This window comes from Onychostoma macrolepis, chromosome 19 (genome assembly GCF_012432095.1).
Source record: "Onychostoma macrolepis isolate SWU-2019 chromosome 19, ASM1243209v1, whole genome shotgun sequence".
In the NCBI taxonomy this organism is placed as follows: domain Eukaryota; kingdom Metazoa; phylum Chordata; class Actinopteri; order Cypriniformes; family Cyprinidae; genus Onychostoma; species Onychostoma macrolepis.
The window spans coordinates 24,685,704-24,713,676 of NC_081173.1; the positions used below are offsets into that span (position 1 = coordinate 24,685,704).

The 27,973-nt window shown below is 36.0% G+C and overlaps 1 protein-coding gene across 1 annotated transcript; it reads left to right on the forward strand.

The window, feature by feature from the left end:
* Positions 1 to 220: 220 nt before the first annotated feature.
* zgc:86598 (STKc_CK2_alpha domain-containing protein) lies at positions 221 to 27,908 on the forward strand. Its single transcript, XM_058753020.1, has 16 exons — positions 221 to 430; positions 816 to 953; positions 11,261 to 11,406; positions 16,854 to 16,924; positions 19,414 to 19,544; positions 21,856 to 21,967; positions 23,605 to 23,706; positions 23,856 to 23,906; positions 24,012 to 24,071; positions 24,746 to 24,829; positions 25,187 to 25,297; positions 25,433 to 25,534; positions 25,803 to 25,903; positions 26,031 to 26,179; positions 27,346 to 27,435; positions 27,517 to 27,908. The coding sequence occupies exons 5-16, from the start codon at positions 19,444 to 19,446 to the stop codon at positions 27,633 to 27,635; spliced, it is 1,182 nt and encodes a 393-aa protein (XP_058609003.1). The 5' UTR covers positions 221 to 430; positions 816 to 953; positions 11,261 to 11,406; positions 16,854 to 16,924; positions 19,414 to 19,443; the 3' UTR covers positions 27,636 to 27,908.
* The last annotated feature ends 65 nt before the right edge of the window (positions 27,909 to 27,973 follow it).

Sequence of the window (27,973 nt, forward strand, 5' to 3'; positions counted from 1 at the left end):
GAATAAGAAGTTTATCATGAAAACAGTTGAATGATCTCTCATGTTCTCGTATCATTCTGTGAGTCGAGCTTCAAAAGCTCTATTAGGCAGTGGGTTGAAACCTTCAGTTTATCCCTCAGGGCAACATGTCAGACGTGCCTCAACCCATCACACATTGTTTCTTCCTAAACTAGCAATCATTCTCTCTTGTTTATCAGGAACATCAGCTAGTCTGGTGCACAAATCAAATCCTTCCAAGTTCATAAGAAACCATCTTTCATCAGCTCCTGTCCTACCACGTGAAGCAGTGATCACTCACCATTGGGCAGGTCGGGTGAGACCAGGTTCATGCTTTCTGTCAACACAAAACACTGCAGTGAGAGTCCGTCCGGCTGACATACTACAGACGGAGGAAGTGTGTGAAAACTCACCAGTTGGAGCTTCATCTGAGGTTGAATCTGGATCTGTGGATTAATGGAGGGATTCTTAGTTAAAGCTTTATTTGCATTCGGCAACATGTTATTAAAATCAATGTTATTGAATTTAGATTTACCTGTAGCAAACATGGCTTGGGACCCTCCTTCAGCTGCAATGTTCAGTTGCAGTTTTTAGTTTTCAAAGAATTCATGTCGTAGTCACATTCCACATACATAGAATATACAGATTTATCACAATAAACTGTAAATAAAGACTATACACGCTACATTATTATTCTTTAGAGTTTGAAGATATTCCAAACTCTGAATTCTCTGAATTAAAATAACTATTCTCTGATGTGATAACGTTCTGTTGTAGAATACTTGTGACTTATTTTTGTTAACTCTCTTATATTACAGGATAAGAATATTTACCTGCTTCAAGGTCCGCTTTAACCAGTACCAGTGCTAATGAGCAGAGGATGAGAATGTTCCTGTGACAAAATAAACAATCAAATCATTTTACTGACACAATAAATCTGACTTATGAACAAGCAGGTAAGGAGCTGTTTTGCATACATTTTATTTGTAGTGAAAGAGTTTGATTTAAAAAGACACAACATAATGATTCTGGATTTATTAAAAAACTATTAATAATTTAGTATATAATAATGATATAATGTAACAATCAACTGTAGTGATTTAAAAACAGCTTATATTATTTATATACAGTTTATATTATGTGTTCAAATATTAAATTACTACATTCAGTTGTAAGTTAGAAAAATAATAGCAAATAAAATATTATTTAATAATAACTATATAAATGAATTTGGTGGAACTTTTGAGAATTCAAGCTTTGATTCTTTACAGAGTGACAAATGTACAATTATCCTGCAAATTCTGTTTTAGTATTATTAAAATGGAAACAAAAGCTGTGAAAATATAATAACTGTTTGCATTAAGAAAGGTGTTGAGATTTACCTGGTCAGCATGGCTGGAGGTCAGAGACAGGGTCCGGCGGTGTACAGTACACAATGTAGTATTGCACTTGTAGTAACTGGTCCTGTGGCGACAGCGGCCGTCAAGGCTTTTATACCTCCTCAAAGGCCATTGAGAATGTGCGAGGGGAGGGTCTCTTATTGTGAAAGAGGAGACGTGGAAAAAACGGCTTCATCTTGGATTACATTAATTGCATGGCTTAATGTAAGGATTCGTATGTCTCCTTCCCATGTACATTCCCACTAAAAGATTCTCCGTCAGGGAAAATCTTACCTCACAGAGAACCTTTTGTTACCTGCTGCATATTTAAAAGTTCCTCTCCTCCAAAAACAAAAAAAGAAGTCCTGGCAGTGGAGGGTTCGGGTAAAGCACAATGGCAAGGTCATCATATTTGCCCCGCGTGACCTGCCGATCGTGTCGTGGTGAAAGGCACTCAATGGTGGGGATTCCCTGGGTCACTGAGGCCAGCATTTGGGGAGAAATGCAAACCTAATTGCTCTGTAAATCAATAGCAGGCTGGCAGGGCATAAATAGAATTTTTCCTCTTTAAAAGGTTGGTGTTGGGGAAATGGCGCTTGTTTTTTTGGCCTCTTGTTGTCAAGATGCCAGCGATAAGGTTGCTGCTGATGGAGGTATTAGTGCTCACTGCTGCGGGAAAGACTCTGGGATCTGTGTTCAGGAAATTCCACTTTTTTTCCTCTAGCTTTCCTCAAGATTAATTTTGAGAGAAAGCCAGTGTCGGGTAACATCCTGGGCCAAACGCATGACCTATCGTTCAGTGAGTTCCAGAAATGTTACCAAAAGGTCGGGAATTTACCCAGAAAGGTTGGAAATCTATGCCAAGGTCAGGTTTAGACTCAGAAAGAGTCAGAATTGTAGATGTATGATGTAACAAAGGGACTCCGTGATGACAAAATTGATGCTTTTTTGGATCATTTCGAGATCATTTCCTAAACTATTCTAATTACCGAACAATATCGCATAGCAAACGATCACACGTCATTATGGCTGGAAGACTCGGAACACATTTTAAAACAGTATACGCTTAATGACTTTGTAAATGGTTACAAATAAAAAGTCGGGATTCAAGATGCAGCTATGATTACAAATACCGAATGATTTTGCATTGCAACAGGAATACATTAAATTACTTTTAAAATCAGAACGGATTTTAAAACTAGGCATCATACACTTGTAGAAGCTTTTTTCCACCATGGATATGAAAAAAAACGGTAATTGCGACTTATCTCAATTTTATTCTTTTTTTCTCAAAATTGAGTTTATATCTCGCAATTCGGACTTTATCTCTCACAATTCAGACTTTATATATCGCAGTTCTGCATTTTAGCTCAATTCAGAATTTTTCTTGCAAACCTGAGAAAAGATGTTGTAACTGTGAGATATAAACTTGCAATTCTGAGAAAAAATATCAGAATTGTGAGAGATACACTTACAATTGACCGTTCGCAAAGAGCTTGATTAACAGACTTAAACTTGAAAAATTGTCTGTATTGACATTTTTCCGCGGTTGTATATTGGTTCGCGTGTGCCGCTGAAACGCTACAGCAATCTGTCACGACACGTTAAAGAGCCACAAAACAGTATTTATTATTTACATTTTTTTTTTTAAATTACAAAATTTGAAAGCTGAGACCTTGTTTCATACCAGAGGTAACCTGCTCTGTCTTGTCTGTCAGTGTGTTGTCAGTTTCTTTTTTGCTCCGCGATGTATTTTTGCTGCGTGAGAACATGATGATTATTTTTACTGCGTGAGAACATGATGATTAGTGTGAGGCCGGCACGGCTTGTCGGACATAGCAACAGTAACTAAGGAGGGCGGGTTTTTGTGAAATGTCAATTGTGTCAATTATCTTTATTTCTTATTCCGTGGCGGAGAAAAAAAAAACATAGAATTGCGAGATGTAAACTCAGAATTGCAAGAAAAAAATGTCTGAATTCTGAGTTTATTTCTCACAATTTTGAATTTATATCTCACAATTGTGACTTTTTTTCTCAGAACTGTGCAATAAAAAGTCTTAATTAACTTTTTTTTTTTTTTATCCTGTGGCAGAAATGGGCCTCCACAAATATCGCTGGATGGTTTGGATGAAACCTCTGATTATGGTCATGGAAAAGATATTTTTATTGCTTACATTATCATGTCATATCTGTTCTGTGTGACTGCCACTAGGGGGCGAACTGCTACAATCGTATGCAAATGAAGGAGCTAGTCGAAAAGCCGCTTAAAAAACATCTGTGGCCATCATACACTACATGATTTTCTGCTAAATCGACTGTCAGCTGTCAAATCGGGACAAAAAATCTGTGCAAAAGTCATGTATTCCATGCAGCCTTAAAATGAAGAGAAGACTAAATCCCAAGCATGGACTCATCCGTCCGTGGACATTCGATCTGTTGGCTATTTTTCCCTTTTATCAGACGGAACTACTGCCAATGGAAATGAATGGGCCGTCGCTAGACAAGACAGGAAGTCTACCCATCTGGGTTTTACCTTTCCTGGATTTCTATGGGCGCCTGTGGTAAAATGGAACGGGCCGCTGTGGAGCAGAACAGGGGTTAGAGTTTTGATAATGGGAGAAAGTGGTCCTGTGTAATAGAGTTACATTTGACATGTCCTCCACTCTGGTATTTAGGAGCAGCATTGCCTACTATCAAAGAAGTCCTCTGTGTGCACACTAAAAGGATTTTTCTCTTTAAAAGCGTAAATGGATAATTAACCGTTGAGGATCCCTCACTAGGCCACATTATGGCCGCTTAGCTGTCTTTTCAAGAAACACACTCGCGAGGGAAGTCTTTGAAAGCTGGTAAGGTCAGATTTACATGTGTATGTGAAAAAGGCCCAAGGGCACACGGGACCCCTGGATTTTCCTTTTAAACATGGAGGCTGAAAGGAAATTGCTAGCATCGTGAGGTACAGAACGTACTCTCATGCTTGACGGAAAAAAAGAAACGCTCTGCGGCACTTTACATTAGGGAGCACAAGCTCGCTCGAGTTACAGGGCTATCAGGACCAGCTTGAACTTAGAAACCTCTGTTTGTTGTGGTACGGGTCACGATTTACAGAGAAAAGCCTGATTTTCTTTTTTTCTGTTTTAAATCATTTATTCTATGTCAGCCTAAAAATATTTGTTATAGATTTTTTGTAAACTATGAGATAAAAATTAGGTAATTGCTTTTTTTTTTCATTGCGATCCTGAGGAAGAAAAGTTAGAATTGTGAGATGTAAACTCAAAATTGTGAGGGAAATAGTCAATTGTGCGATGAAAAGTTGCAATTACCTTTTCTATTGTTTATTCCATGGTGGAAAAAAAATCTGATTTGCGAAATGTAAATTCAGAATTCAGAGAAAAAATGTCTCAAAATTCTTCATTAATATCTTTCAATTCTTACTTCTGAAGTTGCAATTACCTTATTATTTATTTATATATATATATATTTATTTGTTTATTTATTTATTTATATCATGTGGCAGAAAAATGCTTCCATATAGTAAACAGAGTAAAGTTGCTTGTGGTCTTTAATTTCTGGTCTTTAAGGAAATTATTCAGTTTTTAACCCTTCTTGAGTCATTTAGGCTTGAAAAAAATACACTGTTTTGATTTTTTTACGTCATTGGAATGCTATGAAACTTGGTAACTTTTGTGGCAACTATGGACACACACTTACAAATTGAACATGATTCAAAAATCATGAAATCTACTCAAAATACAAAATATTAATTTTAATTAAAAAATAATAATTTTATTAAAAATAGTCACTTGTGGTCTTAGCTGTCAAAAATGACTTCCTTAGGAAATGTGAATGGTGATTAACAAAAAAAGAAAAAAGAAAATATACTGAACAATTAATTGTGTTACTATCTAGAAATATTATTTTATACAATTTATTATATATTGAAATATATTATGCATAGTTTAGAAATGAATATTAAGTGCCATGAAATCTCCTCAAAATACAAAATACTGAAATAAAACATACATTAATTTCATTAAAGAAGAAAGTTATGCACTGTTGACCTCAAGTGTGACCCCAAAGTTAAGAATGTCAGAGGGTTAATTGTATTCTTGTTCATCAATGTTCCAATAAATCAGACCAAAAATATTAATGACTCATCTTACACTCACGGTTTTTAGACATTTTTTGTTCAATAAAATTGATATTTTCTTGCTGAAGGCACAGATGTTTCATGCTGTGACATAAACCTATTGGCTATTAAACTTTGAAATGCCCTGCCCCTACTTCCTCTTTCAAAAGGAAATGTCAACACAAATTGCCATTTATCTTTTAACAACCTATATGTGACCCTGGACCACAAAACCAGTCTTAAGTCGCTGGGGTATATTTGTAGCAATAGCCAAAAATCGACCCATTTTGTATGGGTCAAAATTTTCTTTTATGCCAAAAATCATTAGTATATTAAGTAAAGATCATGTTCCATGAGGATATTTTGTAAATTTCTTACCGTAAATATCAAAACTTCATTTTTGATTAGTAATATGCATTGCTAAGAGCTTCATTTGGACAAATTTAAAGTTGATTTTCTCAATATTTTGATTTTTTTGCACCCTCAGATTCCAGATTTTCAGTATAGTAATAGCTGTATCTCGGCCAAATATTGCCCTATTCTAACAAACCATACATCAATGGAAAGCTTATTTATTCAGCATTCATATGATGTAGAAATCTCAATTTCGAAAAATTGACACTGGTTTTGTGGTCCAGGGTCACATATATGAACATAACAACATAAACATGATTTGAAATCGTTGCCGGTTCCATCTATCATCAAAACATGAACGCTATACCAGGGTTTGTGTATTTGGTTGGTAAGCAGTGTCTCCTGCTTTCACTCCCTGCCAGCTTGGTAAATGAACTGTCATAATTTCAAAGCAGTTTCCATTGCCTTCCATCATCATGAAAAATTACACTCTTTAACCAGCACATACCAGACAGGATTTATTCAGAGGCTGATGGGATTGAATAGCTTTTTAATATAGACAGAGTATCACATGAGACCTGTCTGATGCCCCTTGATGTGGGAAGAATAATCTGCGGACAATTACTCAGCATTTTAGCTAGTTATACTTCTCAGTTATTATACTACAAAGACTTCCTAATTAATATTTCAGCAATGTTCTAAGTATAACGCTGTGATTATGGACAACAGGTTGAGTTTGACTGAACAAGATGAATAAACAATATTATGAATAATATCAATGTGATTTTAAAAGCACACTGAATATATCTAAATCTATGACTATAGTACTGTTTACATTCTGTTATATTTAAAAATCCACAGTTTTTTTCATCCAGATGAAGTCGAATGCTTTTTCAGAATCAATTAAGGTTCTTCCATCACTTGCCTGTTGAGTCCAAGTGTCCATTACCTCAGATTATGAATTGTTAAATATGTGCAAATGAGTTAGCTGTCATCAGGTAAATTAGCCCATAACACCAGTTTTCTTGACAGTTATCTATTAAGTTCTCAGACAGGCATTCATAGCCTGCTAATATTCCCTGTGCTCTGGTGTGTCCCACTTCAGGGCTGTAATTCTGTCATCTTAATTAATGGAGAGAATGCCAAAGACAATTTAGAGAGAAAGAGAGAAAAGATCTTCTTGGAATCCAATTTTAAGTCACATGATGATCAACAGGACAAATGATTGGCTGAAGCAACATGCCATTCTGATATACTCACTCACCTGTAATGTCAACATTCTTTTCTATGGGGATATTAATGTGTTACCGATCAGGATGCACTACAGGTGCTGGTCATATAATTAGAATATCATCAAAAAGTTGATTTATTTCACTAATTCCATTCAAAAAGTGAAACTTGCATATTATATTCATTCATTACACACAGACTGATATATTTCAAATGTTTATTTCTTTTAATTTTGATGATTAGAGCTTACAGCTCATGAAAGTCAAAAATCAGTATCTCAAAATATTAGAATATTTACATTTGAGTTTGAATAAATGACCATCCCTACAGTATAAATTCTGGGTATCTCTTGTTCTTTGAAACCACAATAATGGGGAAGACTGCTGACTTGGCAATGATCCAGAAGACGAACATTGACACCCTCCACAAAGAGGGTAAGTCACAGAAGGTCATTACTGAAAGGTGTGGCTGTTTACAGAGTGCTGTATCAAAGCATATTAAATGCAAAGTTGACTGGAAGGAAGAATTTGGGTAGGAAAAGGTGCACAAGCAACAGGGATGACCGCAAGCTTGAGAATACTGTCAAGCAAAGCCGATTCAAACACTTGTGAGAGCTTCACAAGGAGAGAACTGAAGCTGGAGTCAGTGCATCAAGAGTCACCACGCTCAGACGTCTTCAGGAAAAGAGCTACCAAGCCACTTCTGAACCAGAGACAACGTCAGAAGCGTCTTACCTGGGCTGTGGAGAAAAAGAACTGGACTGTTGCTCAGTGGTCCAAAGTCCTCTTTTCAGATGAAAGTAAGTTTTACATTTCATTTGGAAATCAAGGTCCCAGAGTCTGGAGGAAGAGTGGAGAGGCACAGAATCCATGTTGCTTGAAGTCCAGTGTGAAGTTTCCACAGTCAGTGATGATTTGGGCTGCCATGTCATCTGCTGGTGTTGGTTCACTGTGTTTTCTGAAGTCCACAGTCAACGCAGCCATCTACCAGGAAATTTTAGAGCACTTCATGCTTCCTACTGTTGACAAGCTTTATGGAGATGCTGATTTCATTTTCCAGCAGGACTTGGCACCTGCCCACACTGCCAAAGGTACCAAAAGCTGGTTCAATGACCATAGTGTTACTGTGCTTGATTGGCCAGCAAACTCGCCTGACCTGAACCCCATAGAGAATCTGCGGGGTATTGTCAAGAGGAAGATGAGAGACACCAGACCCAACAATGCAGATGAGCTGAAGGCCACTATCAGAGCAACCTGAGCTCTCATAACACCTGAGCAGTGCCACAGACTGATCGACTCCATGCCACACCACACTGCTGCAGTAATTCAGGCAAAAGGAGCCCCAACTAAGTATTGAGTGCTGTACATGCTCATACTTTTCATTTTCATACTTTTCAGTTGGCCAAGATTTCTAAATATCCTTTCTTTGTATTGGTCTTAAGTAATATTCGAATATTTTGAGATACTGATTTTTGACTTTCATGAGCTGTAAGCTCTAATCATCAAAATGAAAAGAAATAAACATTTGAAATATATCAGTCTGTGTGTAATGAATTAATATAATATACAAGTTTCACTTTTTGAATGGAATTAGTGAAATAAATCAACTTTTTGATGATATTCTAATTATATGACCAGCACCTGTATATCTACATCTATATCTGTAGATATATACAGTATTGTTCAAAATAATAGCAGTACAATGTGACTAACCAGAATAATCAAGGTTTTTAGTATATTTTTTATTGCTACGTGGCAAACAAGTTACCAGTAGGTGCAGTAGATTCTCAGAAAACAAACAAGACCCAGCATTCATGATATGGACCCTCTTAAGGCTGTGCAATTGGGCAATTAGTTGAATTAGTTGAAAGGGGTGTGTTCAAAAAAATAGCAGTGTGGCATTCAATCACTGAGGTCATCAATTTTGTGAAGAAACAGGTGTGAATCAGGTGGCCCCTATTTAAGGATGAAGCCAGCACTTGCTAAACATGCATTTGAAAGCCTGAGGAAAATGGGTCATTCAAGACATTGTTCAGAAGAACAGCGTACTTTGATTAAAAAGTTGATTGGAGAGGGGAAAACCTATAAAGAGGTGCAAAAACTTATAGGCTGTTCAGCTAAAATGATCTCCAGTGCCTTAAAATGGAGAGCAAAACCAGAGAAATGTGGAAGAAAACGGAAGACAACCATCAAAATGGATCGAAGAATAACCAGAATGGCAAAGGCTCAGCCAATGATCACCTCCAGGATGATCAAAGACAGTCTGGAGTTACCTGTAAGTACTGTGACAGTTAGAAGACGTCTGTGTGAAGCTAATCTATTTTCAAGAATCCCCCGCAAAGTCCCTCTGTTAAAAACAAGGCATGTGCAGAAGAGGTTACAATTTGCCAAAGAACACATCAACTGGCCTAAAGAGAAATGGAGGAACATTTTGTGGACTGATGAGAGTAAAATTGTTCTTTTTGGGTCCAAGGGCCACAGGCAGTTTGTGAGACGACCCCCAAACTCTGAATTCAAGCCACAGTACACAGTGAAGACAGTGAAGCATGGTGGTGCAAGCATCATGATATGGGCATGTTTCTCCTACTATGGTGTTGGACCTATTTATCGCATACCAGGGATCATGGATCAGTTTGCATATGTTAAAATACTTGAAGAGGTCATGTTGCCCTATGCTGAAGAGGACATGCCCTTGAAATGGTTGTTTCAACAAGACAATGACCCCAAACACACTAGTAAACGAGCAAAGTCTTGGTTCCAAACCAACAAAATTAATGTTATGGAGTGGCCAGCCCAATCTCCGGATCTTAATCCAATCGAGAACTTGTGGGGTGATATCAAAAATGCTGTTTCTGAAGCAAAACCAAGAAATGTGAATGAATTGTGGAATGTTGTTAAAGAATCATGGAGTGGAATAACAGCTGAGAGGTGCCACAAGTTGGTTGACTCCATGCCACACAGATGTGAAGCAGTTTAAAAAAACTGTGGTCATACAACTAAATATTAGTTTAGTGATTCACAGGATTGCTAAATCCTAGAAACAAAAACGTTTGTACAAAATAGTTTTGAGTTTGTACAGTCAAAGGCAGACACTGCTATTTTTTTGAACACACCCCTTTCAACTAATTGCCCGATTGCACAGCCTTAAGAGCGTGCATATCATGAATGCTGGGTCTTGTTTTTTTTCCTGAGAATCTACTGCACCTACTGGTAACTTGTTTGCCACGTAGCAATAAAAAATATACTAAAAACCTTGATTATTCTGGTTAGTCACATTGTACTGCTATTATTTTGAACAATACTGTATATAAAATATGCTTTAAACAGATGAAATGAAATGTCATTTTTATGATCTTTTTCGTTTAATTCCACATTGTACACTTTGATGCAGATCTTATACTTTGTGTCACTTCTCAAAAATACTAATTATTATACAGCATAAATGTCCACAATATAAGAACACATACATTTAGCTGCATAAATACAAACAGGTTAATTTGCTTTCTTGTCCAAAGGTCATAAAATACTAAATATCGAACAACAACATTCAGTAATACAAAAATAACAAAAACAGGTGTACAGAGACTTTTAGATGAAAATGTTTGAAACATTTCAAAGCTTAAACTTCAAGAGGCTACAAGGACTGAATATAAAAACAACATTTTCATAGTTTTGAGGGCTTCTGGGTCATGTAATAATCTTTATGCATTTATGTTCATTCTTAGTTACAGAAAGAAAGACCAAGTTATGAAAATCATCCACAACTGCAAAACTGAATGGCTTTGCTAAAAATGTTCTCCCATTTCTTTCTGAACATAGTTTCCATGTAGGCTCTATTGTCTGTGCAGAAAGTAAATTTATTATTATTTTATTTAATAAACTTTTGTTCAAATGCAAATACAAATCAGCAAAAAACAAACAAACAAACTACAAAATAAATAAAAAAGTACCAGGGAGGAGTAATAATATAAAAATTAGAATAAGGGAATCAGGTATAGAAATATATAAATAAATACTAGAATAAATCAAAATAAATACTTTGCATGACTAATGTACAGACTTAATTCAATTTTAAAAAACAAAAACATAAAGTTGGGTTTTTATTATTAAACATGCATTTATGGATGTGAAATTTGGTTAAAATACAAGCAAGTTAATCATAAGCCTGTGCACAGAGTGGGAGGACCAGTAAACCCAACGTCTTTGAGCGGAAGCCCGGATCAGTGAGAGCGCCGCTGAAACGCGCCCCCTGCAGGACCGGAAGAGCGTCGCGTCTCCTCGCGCTAACTTCGCCGCCGCCATATTAACACAGAGCTGAGAGGTAATACAAACCGCCCTTTATATTAATACTTGGTGTCTTTCACTACAAACTTTAAACATATACATAACCCTTAAATCATTTTAAGGAAGATGAGGGGTTTTTATATGAGGTATTATGCCCTCTTGTGTCTTTAGAAATGTGTTTATTGTGTAGATGATGGAGCGTTAGCATGGCTGTGGCTAACGTGATGATATGCTAATGAAATATAAGAAAAACTCGATGATTTGATGGGGGTTTAATTGTTTAATACTTAAATGTTGTCGTGAATGTGTTTAAGTGTAGATTTATTTGAAAATAAACTAGCTGAGTAGTTACGAGTGTGTACTATTTAGACAGACTGTTAGTTTAGCTCCTAACTGATGCTCTTCAGCCTGATCTGAATGAGGGTTTGAGCTCCATATCTGGTTTTGGTCGTTATTCTTATATTTAACCTGTTATTCCGTCATAAATCTGTATAAACCTTCATAAAGGCTTTAAAATATTTAACACCCTGTTTGGATCATGTGTGGTTTTTGAAAAGGATGCAAATTATGTTTTAAGCTCATTGGTGGATATTTCATTGATGCAGTCAGTTTAATTTAATTGGAAAAGTTCTTTTTATCAAAATGAATTTGCTTTATATGAGGTTAAATGTTTAATTGTGTGAAAACCGTTATATTTACATATATTTATCTAGTATCGTTCTGCGTTGTGGTGAACTGGTTTGATGGGTTAATCAATGGAGGCTCTGATCCCAAAGCATAGTTTAAAAAAACAAAAACTAGTGCGCTAACTATCTAGCCAGCGTTTTTAGGCATTGTAGAATTTAAAACATGTCTGTGTTGGCCAAAAATATAGACCATAGGAAATTGGCAGAATAAGTGTTCTTCTATTGCTTTAAAAGTACTGAGACTGTCTTGTGTTGTTAGGAAAATTCACTGACTTTTCCAAACAATGATGGAATACTTGGAAATATCAAAATTGTGATTTAAGAGTATGAAAAAGTCATTGATGTTTCAGTAGTGAATGTATTTTTCTGATTCTTTTCTGCTCTACAATGTTTAACAGGGCAAAAATTGGTCTTTGTGAATGCAGTCTTGTGTAAAATGTTCTAGGCATGTAAATCCATTAGTCAAAAGGTGCACACACCCTGTCTGAGACGTGTCTGTGATGCTCAAAATGTTACCTAAGGCTCACTAGGTTTTGACACCCATCCTGCTTTGTCTTGGTTTATCTACTAATTTTGTTTGAATATAGATTGATCTCCAGGAAGTACCTATGTGGTGGCAAGTGGTTGGAAAATACTGTTATATGCTTATTTAATTAAAGGAAATTTATATTAAATACGACCCAACTAAATTTTAGATTGGAAATCAGATTTATTTTCTAATAAAAGTAGTTTGACTGTCTGTATACTTGAACAGAACATGTTTACAGTCATCTTGTGTTTGTTTAATTCATGAACATGTTCATGGCTCACACATAGTCCTTAAAATGTCTTAAATTCAGAGTAATTATATTTAAAGTAATAAAATGTCTTAAATAGTATAACAAAAGTCTTTATTATTGAAGAGGTCTTAAATTGGCGGGCAATTGGAATATTTCCTAATGTGATTATTAAACTTCATTAGGATATGGTTTAAAGGAGTGGTTCACATAAAATTATAAATTTGCTTTAAATTTACTCACCTTCAGGCCATTCAAGATCCAGATGAGCTTATTTCGTCATCAAATAGATTTGGCAAAATTTAGCATTACATAATTTTGCTCAAAATATAAAAAATATCCCAATAATCCACTAGTAATTGACATGACTCCAGGCCATCAATTAACGTTTTGAGAAGCAATAAGCTGCATGTTTGTAAGTAACAGTCCAAGATGTTTTTACCTTTAAACTGTTGCTTCAAGGCAAACAAGTCCTCTCATCTGAATCAGGGGAGAAATGTACACACATCAAGCACACTGTTTACAAGCGAAAGTAGTTTCTAAACAAATATGCCAGTGGATTTAGACGTGAGAGGACAACGCTTTTCACTGAAGTAAGCGTTATTATGGATTGTGGACCAGAAGCAATGGTTTGACGTTAAAAATGTCTTAATGAAGGAATGGTTCTTAAAGGGGTAGTTCACCCAAAAATTAAAATTTGATGTTTATCTGCTTACCCCCAGGGCATCCAAGATGTAGGTGACTTTGTTTCTTCAGTAGAACACAAACAAAGATTTTTAACTCAAACCGTTGCAGTCTGTCAGTCCTATAATGCAAGTCAATGGGCACACAATCTTTGAGAGTAAAAAAAACATGCACAGACAAATCCAAATTAAACCCTGCAGCTTGTGACGATACATTGATGTCCTAAGACACGAAACGATCGGTTTGTGCGAGAAACTGAACAGTATTTTTATCATTTTTTACCTCTAATACACCACTATGTCCAACTGCCCTGAGCGCGTGCACGGCATCCGGTGCGTGACGTCTGTATGTGCTCTGGCGTAATACATCAAAATCATGTTACAAATAGTTTTCATTCACAAATTATAAAAATGTAAGTTTGGATAGTGCACTTTAATGTCTATGTTCAAAACTGTGAGTGACAGTTAAGGGGTTAAAGGGGAAGCTGTCCAATATTCGTTCTGTCTGCCATTCATATTAATCATAGCACATTGCTAGAAAATCTCTCAATGCACTTGATTAAATCACTTTTGTAACTTTAAGAAGAAATAATAATGATATATTTATATGTGTATAGAATCTATACATAATACAGTGTTAATTATATCTATCATAGATGGATAGATATAATTAACACTGAAGACTAATTAATTTACACAATGTATGTAGCGTTTCTTATTAATAGTTTTTTGTCCTATTGCTTGCAATTAGTTTCTTATACTCATTTCATCACTGACTGTTTATTTATTTTCAGTGAGCTTGAGTTTTGTTTTTGTCTATTTTTAGGCTTGTATTAGTTGGATATTGACATTGGTGACAAGGATTATGAAAATTCTATGGTATCAAAGATTTTAATATCATAAAAACCTTTTTAAAAGAAAAAAATTTACTATATCGTGATATATATCAATATCGTGATATAAAATTAGTCATATCGTGATATAAGATTTTGGTCATATCGCCCACCCCTAATACCAGAATGTAATACCTCGGTATCGATACTAAATCAATACCATAGGTGGCAAATAACCAGCCTCAAAAGATAAGTGTATTGAAAACAATTTTAATAAAATAATAATAATGAATTCATATCTTAATACATTTGTGTCAAACTGTAACAAAAAACATACAGGGAACATAGGTTACATTTTGATGTTGGAGTAAAAAAAAAAAATCTATAACTGAAGTAGTACAATGAAAATATATTCAAATCAGTGCAAACAAAATGTCTCAAAATGTAACAAAAAACCTACCAGGAAAATAGGTTACATTTTGACAAGAAAAAAAAAAATACGTTTGTCATCTGTTTTGTATGCAAAGTAATGCCATATTTCACTTCTGCTGTTCTCTTTATTTATTAATTTCGGGTGCGTTGATAGTTTCATTTGTTTGATCCATCGCTTTCTTATCTATCATATGTTTCTGCCTCATTACTGTGCTATACATTTAAAAGAAATGTCTTTTAATTTTACACTATATATATATATATATATATATATATATTTATATAAATTACTTGTTTTTCATGAATGTATTTTACAACAATACAAAGAGCAATGTATATTATTTTACAGTATCATTTTAGATTTTGTCCTACACTTATTCAGTTTTATTTGTTCTCCACTAAATAATGTTTTTTCATACTAATTTTAGATTTTATAATATAATTGTGCACTCATGATTTCTCTAGAGTAACTTTTGCTACTGAATTATCCACTAACCTAGTTTATAATAGTATTTTTGTCATAGATTATAACTATATATATATATGCATTAATGTGTTGTTATTATTTACTGTAAAGTTATCTATATTTAGTAGGGATGCACCGAATATTCGGCCACCGAAAATGGCCCAAAAGTGCATTTTCGGTTTTCGTCGAAAGACTTATCACCGAAACAATACAGCCGAAATGTTGTGATGACGCAAACAGAAACCGCGACCTGCACGTGCTTGTCTGAAGCAACATGTCTGCGGTGTGGACGGATGTTTTCAAATGGAGCGGCATTTAATACACAGAGCCGTAGTTCACTGACAAGCTACGCAATATCACGTTCAATATCGCAGACGATTCATCTGCGATTCTGAGCGCAGTGCGTGGTTTGTCAGTGAACTACTGCTCTGTGTATTAAATGCTGCTGCGTTTGAAAACAGGTGATGGAGATTTAGCGCTAATCACGGAACCGGCTTTACTGACGAGATGCGCATGACTATCGCATGCAAAATATCGTGCAGCCCTACCTGAAATCCAAACATTCCGATCGCTACGCTGAATATGAGAGGAACGCGTCGCGGCACAGAAAAGGAAAACGCCTCCGAGCACGCCCACTCCGTCTGTGGCGGACGTTTTTGAAAAGGCAAGGAAGTTTCCCAGTGATGGTGTCAAGGCAAAGGGCATAAACATACACAAAAGTTAACATATGGGATATGGCAGTCTTTGTTTTGATACACTATTATGTTGAAGGCCTACAGAGAAAATATTATTGTATCTTTAAGCAGTTGCACTTGTTCTGAATGCACTTTCTTGTAGTGTTCCTACAGAGAAAAATTTAAAATGCATTTGACCTAAGAGAACATTTAATTTTACAACCTTTCAGCAGGCCAGTAGGCCTGTACATTATTATTTAATGTACACATGAGTGGGGTCAAGTTAAACATTTTAGTTTGAATTTTATTTTATACTGTGCATTGTTGCAATGTGCTAAATAAATATTTGCATAATTTGTAATTGATTTATTCTTTGAAACTTTAATATTAATTTATGCAATTGCAATGCCTTGATTTTAGTTAGTACACAGTCATGGCCATAAATGCAATGGTACTAATAATTGGCATAATTTCTTTCGGTGTTTCGGTTTTCGACCTTGGTTTCCTCTTTTTCGGTTTTCGGTTTCGGCCAAGAATTTTCATTTCGGTGCATCCCTAATATTTAGTAGATTGTGTGTAATACAAAAAAGTCAAGGATCAGGTCAACACACATTGAGGTATAAAAATTCAACACTTTGATTTAAAAAAATAAAAAATAAAATACTGGCCAGGTATCGGATCGGTTCTGAAAAAGTGGTATCGAGCCACCCCTAATGGAAAATGGTGGCATATTTCCTAATGAATGTTAATGATTGTGTTTTTGACTGCATCATCACTTGGTGTGTTCAACACAAATGTTGCTTTGAGTTTGCCAGTGGCCTGGTCTGGCTGCACACAACAGGTTTTGTTCATACGTACAAACAAACATCTTTGCAAATCAAATACTGACGTCAGTGGCGATACTTAAAGTTATTTGTTTTGCTTTGCCTTGCAGGTGTTTGGAGCATCACCCTTGTGTAAAATTATCGCAAGATTCCCCAAGGCTGCCCACAAGTACAGTTTTAGGTGAGTCAGGGTTAAATGTCCATTGTGTTCTTTGAAACCTCATTTGACACATTGAGGAGTTAAAATGCGTCTACATATTTGGTCCTCATCCATCTGTAGATTAGATCATGTCATTTTCGGTCTGAGATACGAGTAATGGCTGCTACTGAATACAGGCTTTGTGAATCATGTGATATCAGGTTCAGCGCTCCTCTGAGGTGGCCGTCGGGGGAGGCAGGAATCTTTGGAATGGTGATCAAACCAAAATCCCATCTGGCAAAACAAAATTATCCATTGTTTGTGAAGGTAGACTCCCATACATGCCATTTAGCATTCATAAATAGGAATGTGCCAAATACGTTTAAAAATCAAGAGTTGGTGAGCTGCCTGAATGACTAGTTGATTAATTGGTTTTGGGGAAACCATGGATAATTAGGCTGGTTTCATTTGATGATTTCATGAGTCTATTTGACCCTGATCTGATGCATTATTTAAGCGGGATTTACATAAGACATGCTAAAAATCAGCTGGATGGAACGTAACATTTTTATTTTTAAGTTTGGCTGTTTTTAACTTAATATGCCATCTTAAAAACAACACTTGTCGGCACCTTTAAAAAAACAGCAAGAGATATGATGCAATTGCCAGAGATGTCCTTCTGAATGTGTAGTTGTGAAGCTTTTAAGGGGATGAATTAAAAAAAAAAACAGCTTTTCTGAGAGGGAACTGAATGGTTTTTAAGCAGATTCTGGTCCAAATTGTCTCCAAGATAACTTCACAATGGAGTTGGGGTGGAAAAAGGATGATTTGGTTTCCTTTTCAACCAGTTAAGGCAAATTACAGGAGAACAGACATGGATGAAATCTAATCACGCTAGGGTCCTTCAGGCCAGTCTCCATTACATCACCGATCCCGGTACATTGTTCATTAAACCAGGAGGTTCCTGTTTTCAATGTGATAAGACTCATTCAAAGCTGCCGTAAAATAGATTTTTTATTTTAATGTAGCAAAGCTGCTGTGTTTTCTACTGTAAAGAGGCTACAGGTAAGTAAAGGAAATATATTGCTTGGCAGACGTCTTTTTATTGTGGTTGGTGTTATTACTGGCGAATTTGTTAACCATAAGCAATACGATGACCCTTTTCATATTTCTGAGATTCTCGCGTGGAAATCATCATAGTTGGGTAAACTTTTATATTGGTGAAAAGAAGCTACAAAATATAACACTCATTATATAGCGTTAAAGGAATTGTTCACCCAAAATTTTAAATTTAACTATATTTCCTCACCCTCGGGCCATCCAAGATGTAGAGGGGTTTGCTTCTGTTTCTTCTGTTGTTGATTTGTTGTTCCATATTTGGAGAAATTTCACTTGCTCATCAATAGATCCTCTGTAGTGAATGGGTGCCGTCAGAATGAGAGTCCAAACAGCTGATAAAAACATCACAAAAATCCACATGACTCCAGTCCATCAACTAACATCTTTTGTTATCATTGTTGTTGACTTTAAACCATTGCTTTATGCCAAAATAAGAGTCCTCTATATGTGATACTGCTTAACACAAAGTATAGTGCTATAAATGTACATAAAATTAAATAAAGAAAAATAAATCTAGGTTTCTGATGTTAATAACTGTGGAAATGTATCATCACGGTTGGTGAGATGGGTTCATTGCTAATTATTTATTGCTCTTAATATTTAGTGTATTGCTCTTAATAACTTGTACCTCAAATCACATGGCTGATTTAGGAGAACTGTGCTTTTACTAAAAAGTGGTTTTCACCTGGTGGATGATAAAATAGCAATGAAAAATGGACCTGAGACATGAGTTGCAACCACCCACAGCCCTGTAGCTGTTATTCATTGCCAAACTTACTAGAAGCCCTGGTGTGTTCTTGATGGTTTTTGCTATGCAATGACAAACTCTGTATCAGGAAGGTCAGCAGGTGAAAGAGAAGCATGGTTGGGTGGTAAATTACTCTGACTGGATTATTCCAACAGGTTCGACCTTGGAAACATCCAGTAACCACCTGGAGCTAATTTCTGGTTATGTTTCTGGCAAGCATTCTCTGTTGTTATATGTAGAGGATACAACTCTAATTGATCTAATTAAAATGTATAGAAAGCCTCAAAGAAAACAGTATTGTGCCCTTAAGCCATCTTGTGTGTTTTCAACCATTAAAGAATGTGCTGACACCTTTTGGACTGCGGTGGTCTAGTCTTCCTCTGTCTGCTTGCATCTAGATTAAAACTTTCCTCTATCTGGGCAGAGGTTCAGAACTTTAATCCAGTTTATCAGACAGTCAGGGGTCCGTGTCGTGGCCGGGGGCCTGTAAAACCAAACATCCCGGGTTGTAGATTCGTCTTCCCTTTGATTCTGTACCAAGTCCACGTGCAAGTGAGGCCACAGATTTCAGGCCCCAAGCCTTTTATTTCAGTCGATCTTATGGATGCAGATTGGCCTGATAGTGCTGTCCCTGTATTGATTGTTTTTTTGTGTGTGTTCACAGCCCTGACAGGAGCAGCCACACGTCCAGATCATGTCCGGCCCTGTCACGAGTCGATCTCGCGTTTATCCAGACGTCAACACACAGAGACCGCGAGAATACTGGGACTATGAATCTCATGTCGTAGAGTGGGGGTGAGTGATGAGATTAACTTCGTTTTTTTAGTTTTTTTTTTTTTTTTTTTGTAAGAATAAATGTAGTATTACCAAGTTTTCTGAAATGATGCGAGGTCTGGATTTATGCAGTTTGGGTTACATTACAAGACATCTGGATAGTTGAAGATCACCAAATATTAAGGAAATTACAGGGTTAGTAGTCATAAAAAAACCTGAAAATATATTTGTACTTTAAAAATGTATTTTCCAGGCCTAAAAAACTCTGAATATACACTACTTTTCAGAATTTTGGGTCAGTTTAATTAACACTTATTCTGCAAGGATGCATACAATTGCTCAGAAGTGACAGTAAAGACATGTATAATCTTACAAATGATTTCTATTCCAAATGAATGCTGTTCTTTTGAACTTTGTATTTATCAGAGAATTCCACACACAGTTTATGCAGCACAACAGTTTTCAACATTGATAATATGAAATAATTGATCATTAAAAGAAGTGTTTCTTGAGCAGTAGATCAGCATTTCAAAACGATTTCTAAAGGATCATGTGACACTGAAGACTGGAGTAATGATGCTGAAAATTCAGTTTTGCATCACAGGAATAAATTACATTTTAAAATATATTTAATTAGAAAACACTTGTTTCAAACTGTAGTGATAATTCACAGTACATTACTGTTTGTACTATATATTCAAATTAATGTGAATCAAAAAGGGGTATTGTTGTGCCAGTGCAGTGTATATATATATATATATATATATATATCTCTATCTCTATCTATCTATCGCAGTACCTTACAATATTATACCAAACCTTGTATCATTGTTTTTATTTTATTAATTTACACATTCTTATCATGTTCAGTTATCAACGGTACACGTTCATCGATAACGATAGAAAAATGTTCGATATAGCACACAATATTGGCACGTGCTATGAGTGACAAGCGGACAGCACACACGAACACATGCTGAGTGCTGTGCCTGCCTGTGATGAGGAGATCGTGAATAAAAAATGAATATTAGTTGAATTTAAAAATTTGCATTTGAGTGCAATCGAATGTTAGGTGTGTTCATCAGAGGCGCATGAGATGCGGTGATGTAAGTGTCGTTGTGGTACTTTATTGTTTTTGTTAGTCTGTCCATTTGAACCCACAAGACGCGCCGCTTCTGCGTTATTTATTCAAAATATTAGAGAAATATAGAATCTCAATGCGGAGAAGTTATTGGTTAGGTTAAAACCGAAGCCATTCACAAAGAACGCATATTAGGCACATTTTTGCGACAGACAACTATGACTTTTACACTTGCATCTCATGCAAGAGATGTATAGAGTTTAAACTTTTAGAAAACACATTGTGAATTTGTGGAGGTTTATTCCATTTCACTGCGTCTCATGTTTTTAAATGCAATCTGTGTGATTGGCTCTTCGGCTATTTGAATTAAGCTATATAAATAGCCTACATGATGCTGTTTTGTTCATAATTGTTTATGCAATTTATGAAATTATATTTGATTTATATATGTTAATTTAGACGTTGTGCACACTTTTTATAGACATTATTTTAATTGCATTGACAAAACAATTTAATGCGCTGTATTTTGCTCATTGTGCCCTCCTGTGGCTATTTAATCTGCATATAAAACATGGAGATACTTGTTTAAATTTTATTTTGTGTGTGACTGTTAAAACAAAAAATGATTTGTTTGTCTTAAATTGGGTAAATTAAAAATACAGTGGTTGAATTTAAACATTTTTTCAATTTCTCTGTTTTAAAAAAGGTTATAAAAAAAAGTCAATAATTATTGATACCGAACGATATGAAACATTATATCGTTGATGCATTATTTTTTTTGCTATACTGCCCAGCCCTTTGTTCAGTAATACAGAAATAGGTCATCTAAATAATATAACTCTGAGACCATTGTTTCACGAAGCTACTTCTGTGGGTTATTGAAACTAAAACTCAGAATTGGCTGTTTTTGATTACCTATTTAGGCTATTTTCAATCTTAATTCAATGCAACTGAATGAACGCATTACAATGAACACATTTAATGAACACATTACAGGGGTATTGAGGGCCTTATTGTTCAGTGAAACCACAGTAATAGTAAACTGATGACATTTGATTCACTTGTTTGAATGCTTTACGTGTATAATGATCAAATATTAGTTATCATTCAGTTCAGAGTCCCAGGATTGTTTGCAGGCATCACAGTGTGGTGTGAAATATTTCTCTGCAGGGCTACAGTGCTGATGTCTTTATTTGTCTGGACTGGGGTTTCATTTGCACTTGTAATAACAGCTGTCGGTCTTGTCAACAGGAATCAAGATGACTACCAGCTGGTGCGGAAACTCGGCCGAGGAAAGTACAGCGAAGTGTTTGAAGCCATCAACATCACAAACAACGAGAAAGTAGTCGTCAAAATACTCAAGGTGACGAGCGTTGTTGTTGTTCCAGATAGCTTTAACAGCATTCTGAGCAGTCCTCGGTCAAGTCAGGTTAAGTCCAGTGGGACAGTGAAGACCCTAAGACTTCACGTCCTCTCCAGATTCTCATTTTCCAAGTAGTTGACGAGAACGTCTGCTGAGATAAGCCTGTTTACGTTATGGTAGGCAGTGGATGGTATTGAAACCAGAAGCTGCTGGCCGGCGTTCAGATGAACGGGCGCCTGACGAATTCTTTCCTCGCCCCCTCCTCCTCTTAACCAGAGAAAGCTCTAGATTCTAGCGATAACACCTAACGAACTGAGAGCTTCTTTTCAAGCTAAGTGATAAATAGTTTTGAAGATTAGCACGTTGTCCTGTAATGTAGCCAGTCGTGTGCAATGAACTTCCCCTGCCTGGAGACACGAAGGATGAAGCCGCACAGATTGAGTCTAGACGCAGTCAGATTGGATGTCATAGCGTCAAATTCATCTGTACTGCAAGACTATGTGAAATCAAAATTGAGCTTATTTACATTCTTGATATCTCTGAATGGAGCGCTGATATAGTTGTGCTTGTGGCGGCACAAGTTTGAGTCTGGCTTGACGTTTCTCGAAGCCGTTCCTTTTCAAACCCATTGTCGAAGTGAAAAAATTGATTTTGGCTAATGTAACCAGTGGTTGGTTGTGGAAAATAACAAACTAATAATCCCATAACCCACTTTTTATGACTGCTCCAAAATTAAAGGGGTCATATGACGTGGCTAAAAAGACCATTATTTGGTGTAATGCAATGTGTTTATGCGGTTTAAGGTTCAAAAAACACATTTTCCACATACTGTACATTATTGTTGCTCCTCTATGCTCCGCCTTTCTGAAACGTGCTGATTTTTGCAAAGCTCATCGTTCTGAGAAGCGAGGTGTGCTCTGATTGGCCAGCTATCCAGTGCGTTGTGATTGGCCGAATCCCTCAAGCGTGTGACAGAAATATTAAGCCCCCTTACCGTATTGTGATGCTGTGTCCCAGTGCGACAAGACAAAAACAATAAAACGCATTATAAATGAGGCATTTGTTGCATCCAGTGGGGATATAATTACTGATTATAATGACTTATATTGTCTTTTTATGTGTAGCGTTGCGCCGCGTTAACATTACCATGTCTGCATTTGTGATTGGAGAAACGACAAAAAACAAGGACTACTCTACACTGCTCAAAACTCACGTTTGTATAGTCAGTGGCAAATTCTTTAAATATGAAAATCTTATCTATGCATGAACGGCTTGTAACACTCCAAAGAGAAAGGAAAACTTGAAATCGCATCATATGACCCCTTTAAGTAAAAAAAAAAAAAAAAAACAATTTTTTATATTTGTTAATACTGTCTTACTTTAATATTCATCCTTAAATTTTATAGATTTTCTACATTTATAATCTATATGTTTTAAAATTAAGTTAAATTCTGTAGAATATAGAAAATCTTTGTTTAAAAAAAAAAAAAAACATAAATGAGTGTAAATTTATTGCACATTATTTCCCTGAATAGTCTCTTCAATTCTGAAATGTCACATTATGAAGTTAAGCAGCTGCAAATGCAGTTTTATTTAATGGGTTTGTGTTGCATTTTTGTCTTTATTTCCATATGTAGCCAGTAAAGAAGAAGAAAATCAAGCGGGAAATTAAAATTTTGGAGAATTTGAGAGGCGGCCCCAACATCATCTCACTTCTAGACATTGTCAAGGATCCAGTGGTCAGTTGGCTTTCTTCAAGATGATGTTGTATATAAAAATGTAGTTGAGAATGCAGTATGTGAAATCAAACTTGTGCAGCTGTATGCATGTGCTTACATAGTGTTTCAAATGTGTCCCTAACTGAAGTCTCTTGTGTTTCTCCCTGAAGTCTCGAACCCCAGCTCTGGTTTTTGAACATGTGAACAACACAGACTTCAAGGTAAATCACTTCTCATATCTGCTTAGTTAATTCTGCCACCTCAACTAAATGTAACACAAAACAATGTTGAGTCAAACTCAAGCATCCTCTTGCTCTCTCGTGCAGCAATTGTATCAAACGCTATCAGACTACGACATTCGGTTCTACATGTATGAGATCCTAAAGGTAAGTTCTTTCTGATATCATCTTAAAGTATCACAAGTCTGTAAAAGTCCTAAATTTGATTTTATACCATTTTGCCTGTGTTTTTCAAATGTTTCAAACTCTCCCCTCATCAGCCAACAACAGGGAATCTCAACCCTATGTATTGGCACACCATTGGGCCACTTTCTATATTTTTGTTTGGTACTAGTAGTTTGTTCAGATGTTACACACTTCACCTATAAGTGCTACTCAGCTTCTTATTGCTGCGGTTTTAGCACATTGTTCATGTACACTTGCTGTTAGTCAAGTTGTGTGGGAGTAAATAAAAAATTTAAAAAGGATTTTTGTTTGTGAGAAAAAACACATTGTTCTGAGTATTAGTAAATGTGCTAAAAATTCTGATACACCATTTTCTTTTTGGGCAATCTTTCAAGATAATATTCAAAGATTCTATTAAAATTCCATTCCATTCTTAAATTTAATATCTTTAATGTGTATTCTATATATTTTTAAATTGCATTGAATTCTGAAGAATATCAATTTTTCTTTGTATGCTAGAAAATATTCTAAATATTTTTAATATTGAAATATTTCATCAGCTACTTTATTTATTTTTTATTTAAATAAATGATTTATTGGTCAGAAGATGTGGAAATTGTAATGTCTCGTTCTAAGAGTGCCTCTCTCTTTCTCAGGCTTTGGATTACTGCCACAGTATGGGAATTATGCACAGAGATGTGAAGCCGCACAATGTAATGATCGACCATGAACACAGAAAGGTACTGCCCATTTATTACTCAAGTCAGCAACTGTGTTACGCCATCTCATTCTGCAAATCTGATTGGCTGAATAATGATGAGCTTGCTTACATGCACCAACCAAAAATTAGAGTTGCTGTAGTGAAAGAGAAGCCTTGTTCGCTGCTGTGACGTCAAGCACATTTGACCAAGATTGAATTTAAAAGTCTACAAATTGCATGTTCTCTGCGTCAACACCGACGCTGATGTGAGATGTTGGAGTGAATCACACAAATCATGATCATGAATCATTAATTTATTTCCCAATTGGCTGAAATTACTTCTGATTCTTATCTGTTTTGTCAAATTACATTTGATTATGTGTGTTTTGTCGTTTAGCTGCGTCTGATAGACTGGGGCTTAGCGGAGTTTTATCATCCTAGTCAGGAGTACAACGTCAGGGTGGCGTCTCGATATTTCAAAGGACCTGAACTGCTGGTGGACTATCAGGTGAGAATGACACGAGAAATGAGATGTAGGGATATAAACAAGACTTTGGTTGGTTTGTTGCTTGAGCATCTATTCAAGCATCTTGTAAATAAACATTGCACATCTTTTGTAGCTCATATTGCTTTTGTCCCACAGATGTATGACTACAGTTTAGACATGTGGAGCTTAGGCTGCATGTTGGCGAGTATGATCTTCCGGAAAGAGCCTTTTTTCCATGGACACGACAACTATGATCAGGTGAGACCTGCTGCTTTTAGGCCTTTTCAAATATTCATTGTTGTCATGCTGTTTTAAAGTGATCAGTTTTGTGGCATAATTTGCATACTATATATCTTGTAAAATGGAAAATCAATTTAAATTCATAAAAAGTGCAGTACTTATTTGATGCTAATTTCTAGGTTGGCCTACAAAAATAATGACTGCAGTTCTCTGTTCAGCTGCTTTGATCTGTCGAGCGGTGGTTGCTGCCCTCTGCTGTTTTTAACAGTTCTGTTTCTTTTTCAAGCTTGTACGGATTGCCAAAGTTCTGGGCACAGAGGACCTCTATGACTACATCGACAAATACAACATTGAGCTCGACCCACGGTTCAATGACATTTTGGGAAGGTACGTTGAGATATTGAGATAGAGAGATAATACCTATATATATATATATAGGTATTGTTTTTATGCATGTAATACATTTTAACTGCAATTTTGATTTTTATCTTTTTCATTCGTCCTCTTTCTCCAGACATTCTCGGAAAAGGTGGGAACGGTTTGTCCACAGTGAGAACCAGCACCTGGTCAGTACAGAAGCTCTGGACTTCCTGGACAAACTGTTGCGCTACGACCACCAAGCTCGTCTCACAGCGCGCGAGGCCATGGAGCACCCTTATTTCTGTGAGTGTCTGCTCTCTGTCTTTGAACATTACGGCGGTTAAAACATAATGTTTGTTTTTTTTCTAAAACGTATATCATGTATTGATGATTTTTTCCCCAGAAATTATTTGTTTTAATTTTTCTGAAGTCCTGATTTAATTTTTAATCTTTTAAAATGTCATCAAATTAAAAATGGACAATTCCTTTAATTTGCAAACAGAGTGCAGTACAACAAAAAAATGAAGAAAATTGTGATATACTTTGAGAAGTACATTCTGTTGTAAAATAGTATATATACATTTATTTGCCGTTCTGGCAAAATGAGTCGGGAATGCGCAAATTTTTAAAAATGAGTTATTTTTATTTTCACATTCTCCATTAAAACACCTTCAAAATGATATATGAATTGTTGGAATCAGATAAAAAAAAAATGACTGAGCTACAGCCGTTTGAAGGCAATATCTGATTTTGAAAGCAGATCTGATTTTGAGAAAAATCGAGTTAAAGATTCCAAAGCAAAATCACCAAGCAACGTTGCATATTTTCCTCCAATTCTTTTCTTAATAATAATTACTATATTATTAATCACAATATAGCTATTTTTATTTTATCTTTTGTTATTAAAAATAAGAACAAAGATGCAAATAAACAGTAGTTTAATCAAGAGCAGCGAGTGATTCTGTCTTTTCTTTTAATGTATGATTAGCATTGAGAGTCTCAATTTGAGACAGATCTATATTAAGACCTACTGTAATGCATGGATCAAATATAATGTTACACATCAGATTTCTCCCCAACCATTAACTAAACGTTCATGTGAGACAACAGATTATGATTGTGTGAATCTCGCCAATACATATTTCGCAATAATGCTCTTAACAAGGGAGATTGCGCGCTCGCTGAAAGGCACGCGCTTTGCAAATGTCAGTCAGCGCGATCGTTTTGTTTTCATCAGCATGGGTTTAAAAATAATATTTCACCTTTTCATTGCTATAAATTTCGTAAAATTCTGTAATTCCATCCGCATTTTCTGTATTGTGGTAATCATAGGTTGTGAATCATCTTTTAGTAAGAACTAAAATGTTTGTCATGTGGAAGCAGAATTTTTTTTTTCTTTTAGTTTGTACTGTTCTGATTATGCCAGTGTGCAACATTAATTTCATCACTATGTTCATGTCTCGTGTCAGATCCCATTGTGAAGGACCAGGCGAGGATGGGCTCCACTTCAGGACTGTCCACTGGCTCCACTCCAGTCAGCACGTCCAGTATGATCACAGGTCAGACATGTGCTTTCTGAGTGCACTTACATTAGGAGATTTCACAAATCCTGACAAACCATTGTATCTGTTTGCCTGTAGGAGGCGTCACATCCATGTCCTCATCCCAACCGATGGCCAACATCGCAGGTTCTCCTGTCATCTCCACTCCCGGTGCTCTTGCCACACAGGTTCCTGCAGCCACTGGTGCCCAGCCCTGAACAGACTCACTCATGCTCTCTCTGCCCTGGGCCACATTTTTATGTTGAGTGTAAACAGACGAAAGAGAGACTAAATTAGGTTTCTTTTTTTTCCCTTTTTTTCCCTTTTTTTTTCTTTTTTTCCATACAATAATTATATATTGAAGCTCGGACACACAGCAGACAGTTATGTTGCGTCAGTGTCCGGCAGTCTTTCCTGATGATGGTGTCTATATAGAAGCCACTACAGTGTAGAAATTCAGAAAAATGGATAATAAAATTTATTTTATATGTCCCTACGTTGGCTTCCGTTTGTTACTTGAACAGTTGCTGCTACTCTGCAGGTTTGAGGAATTATC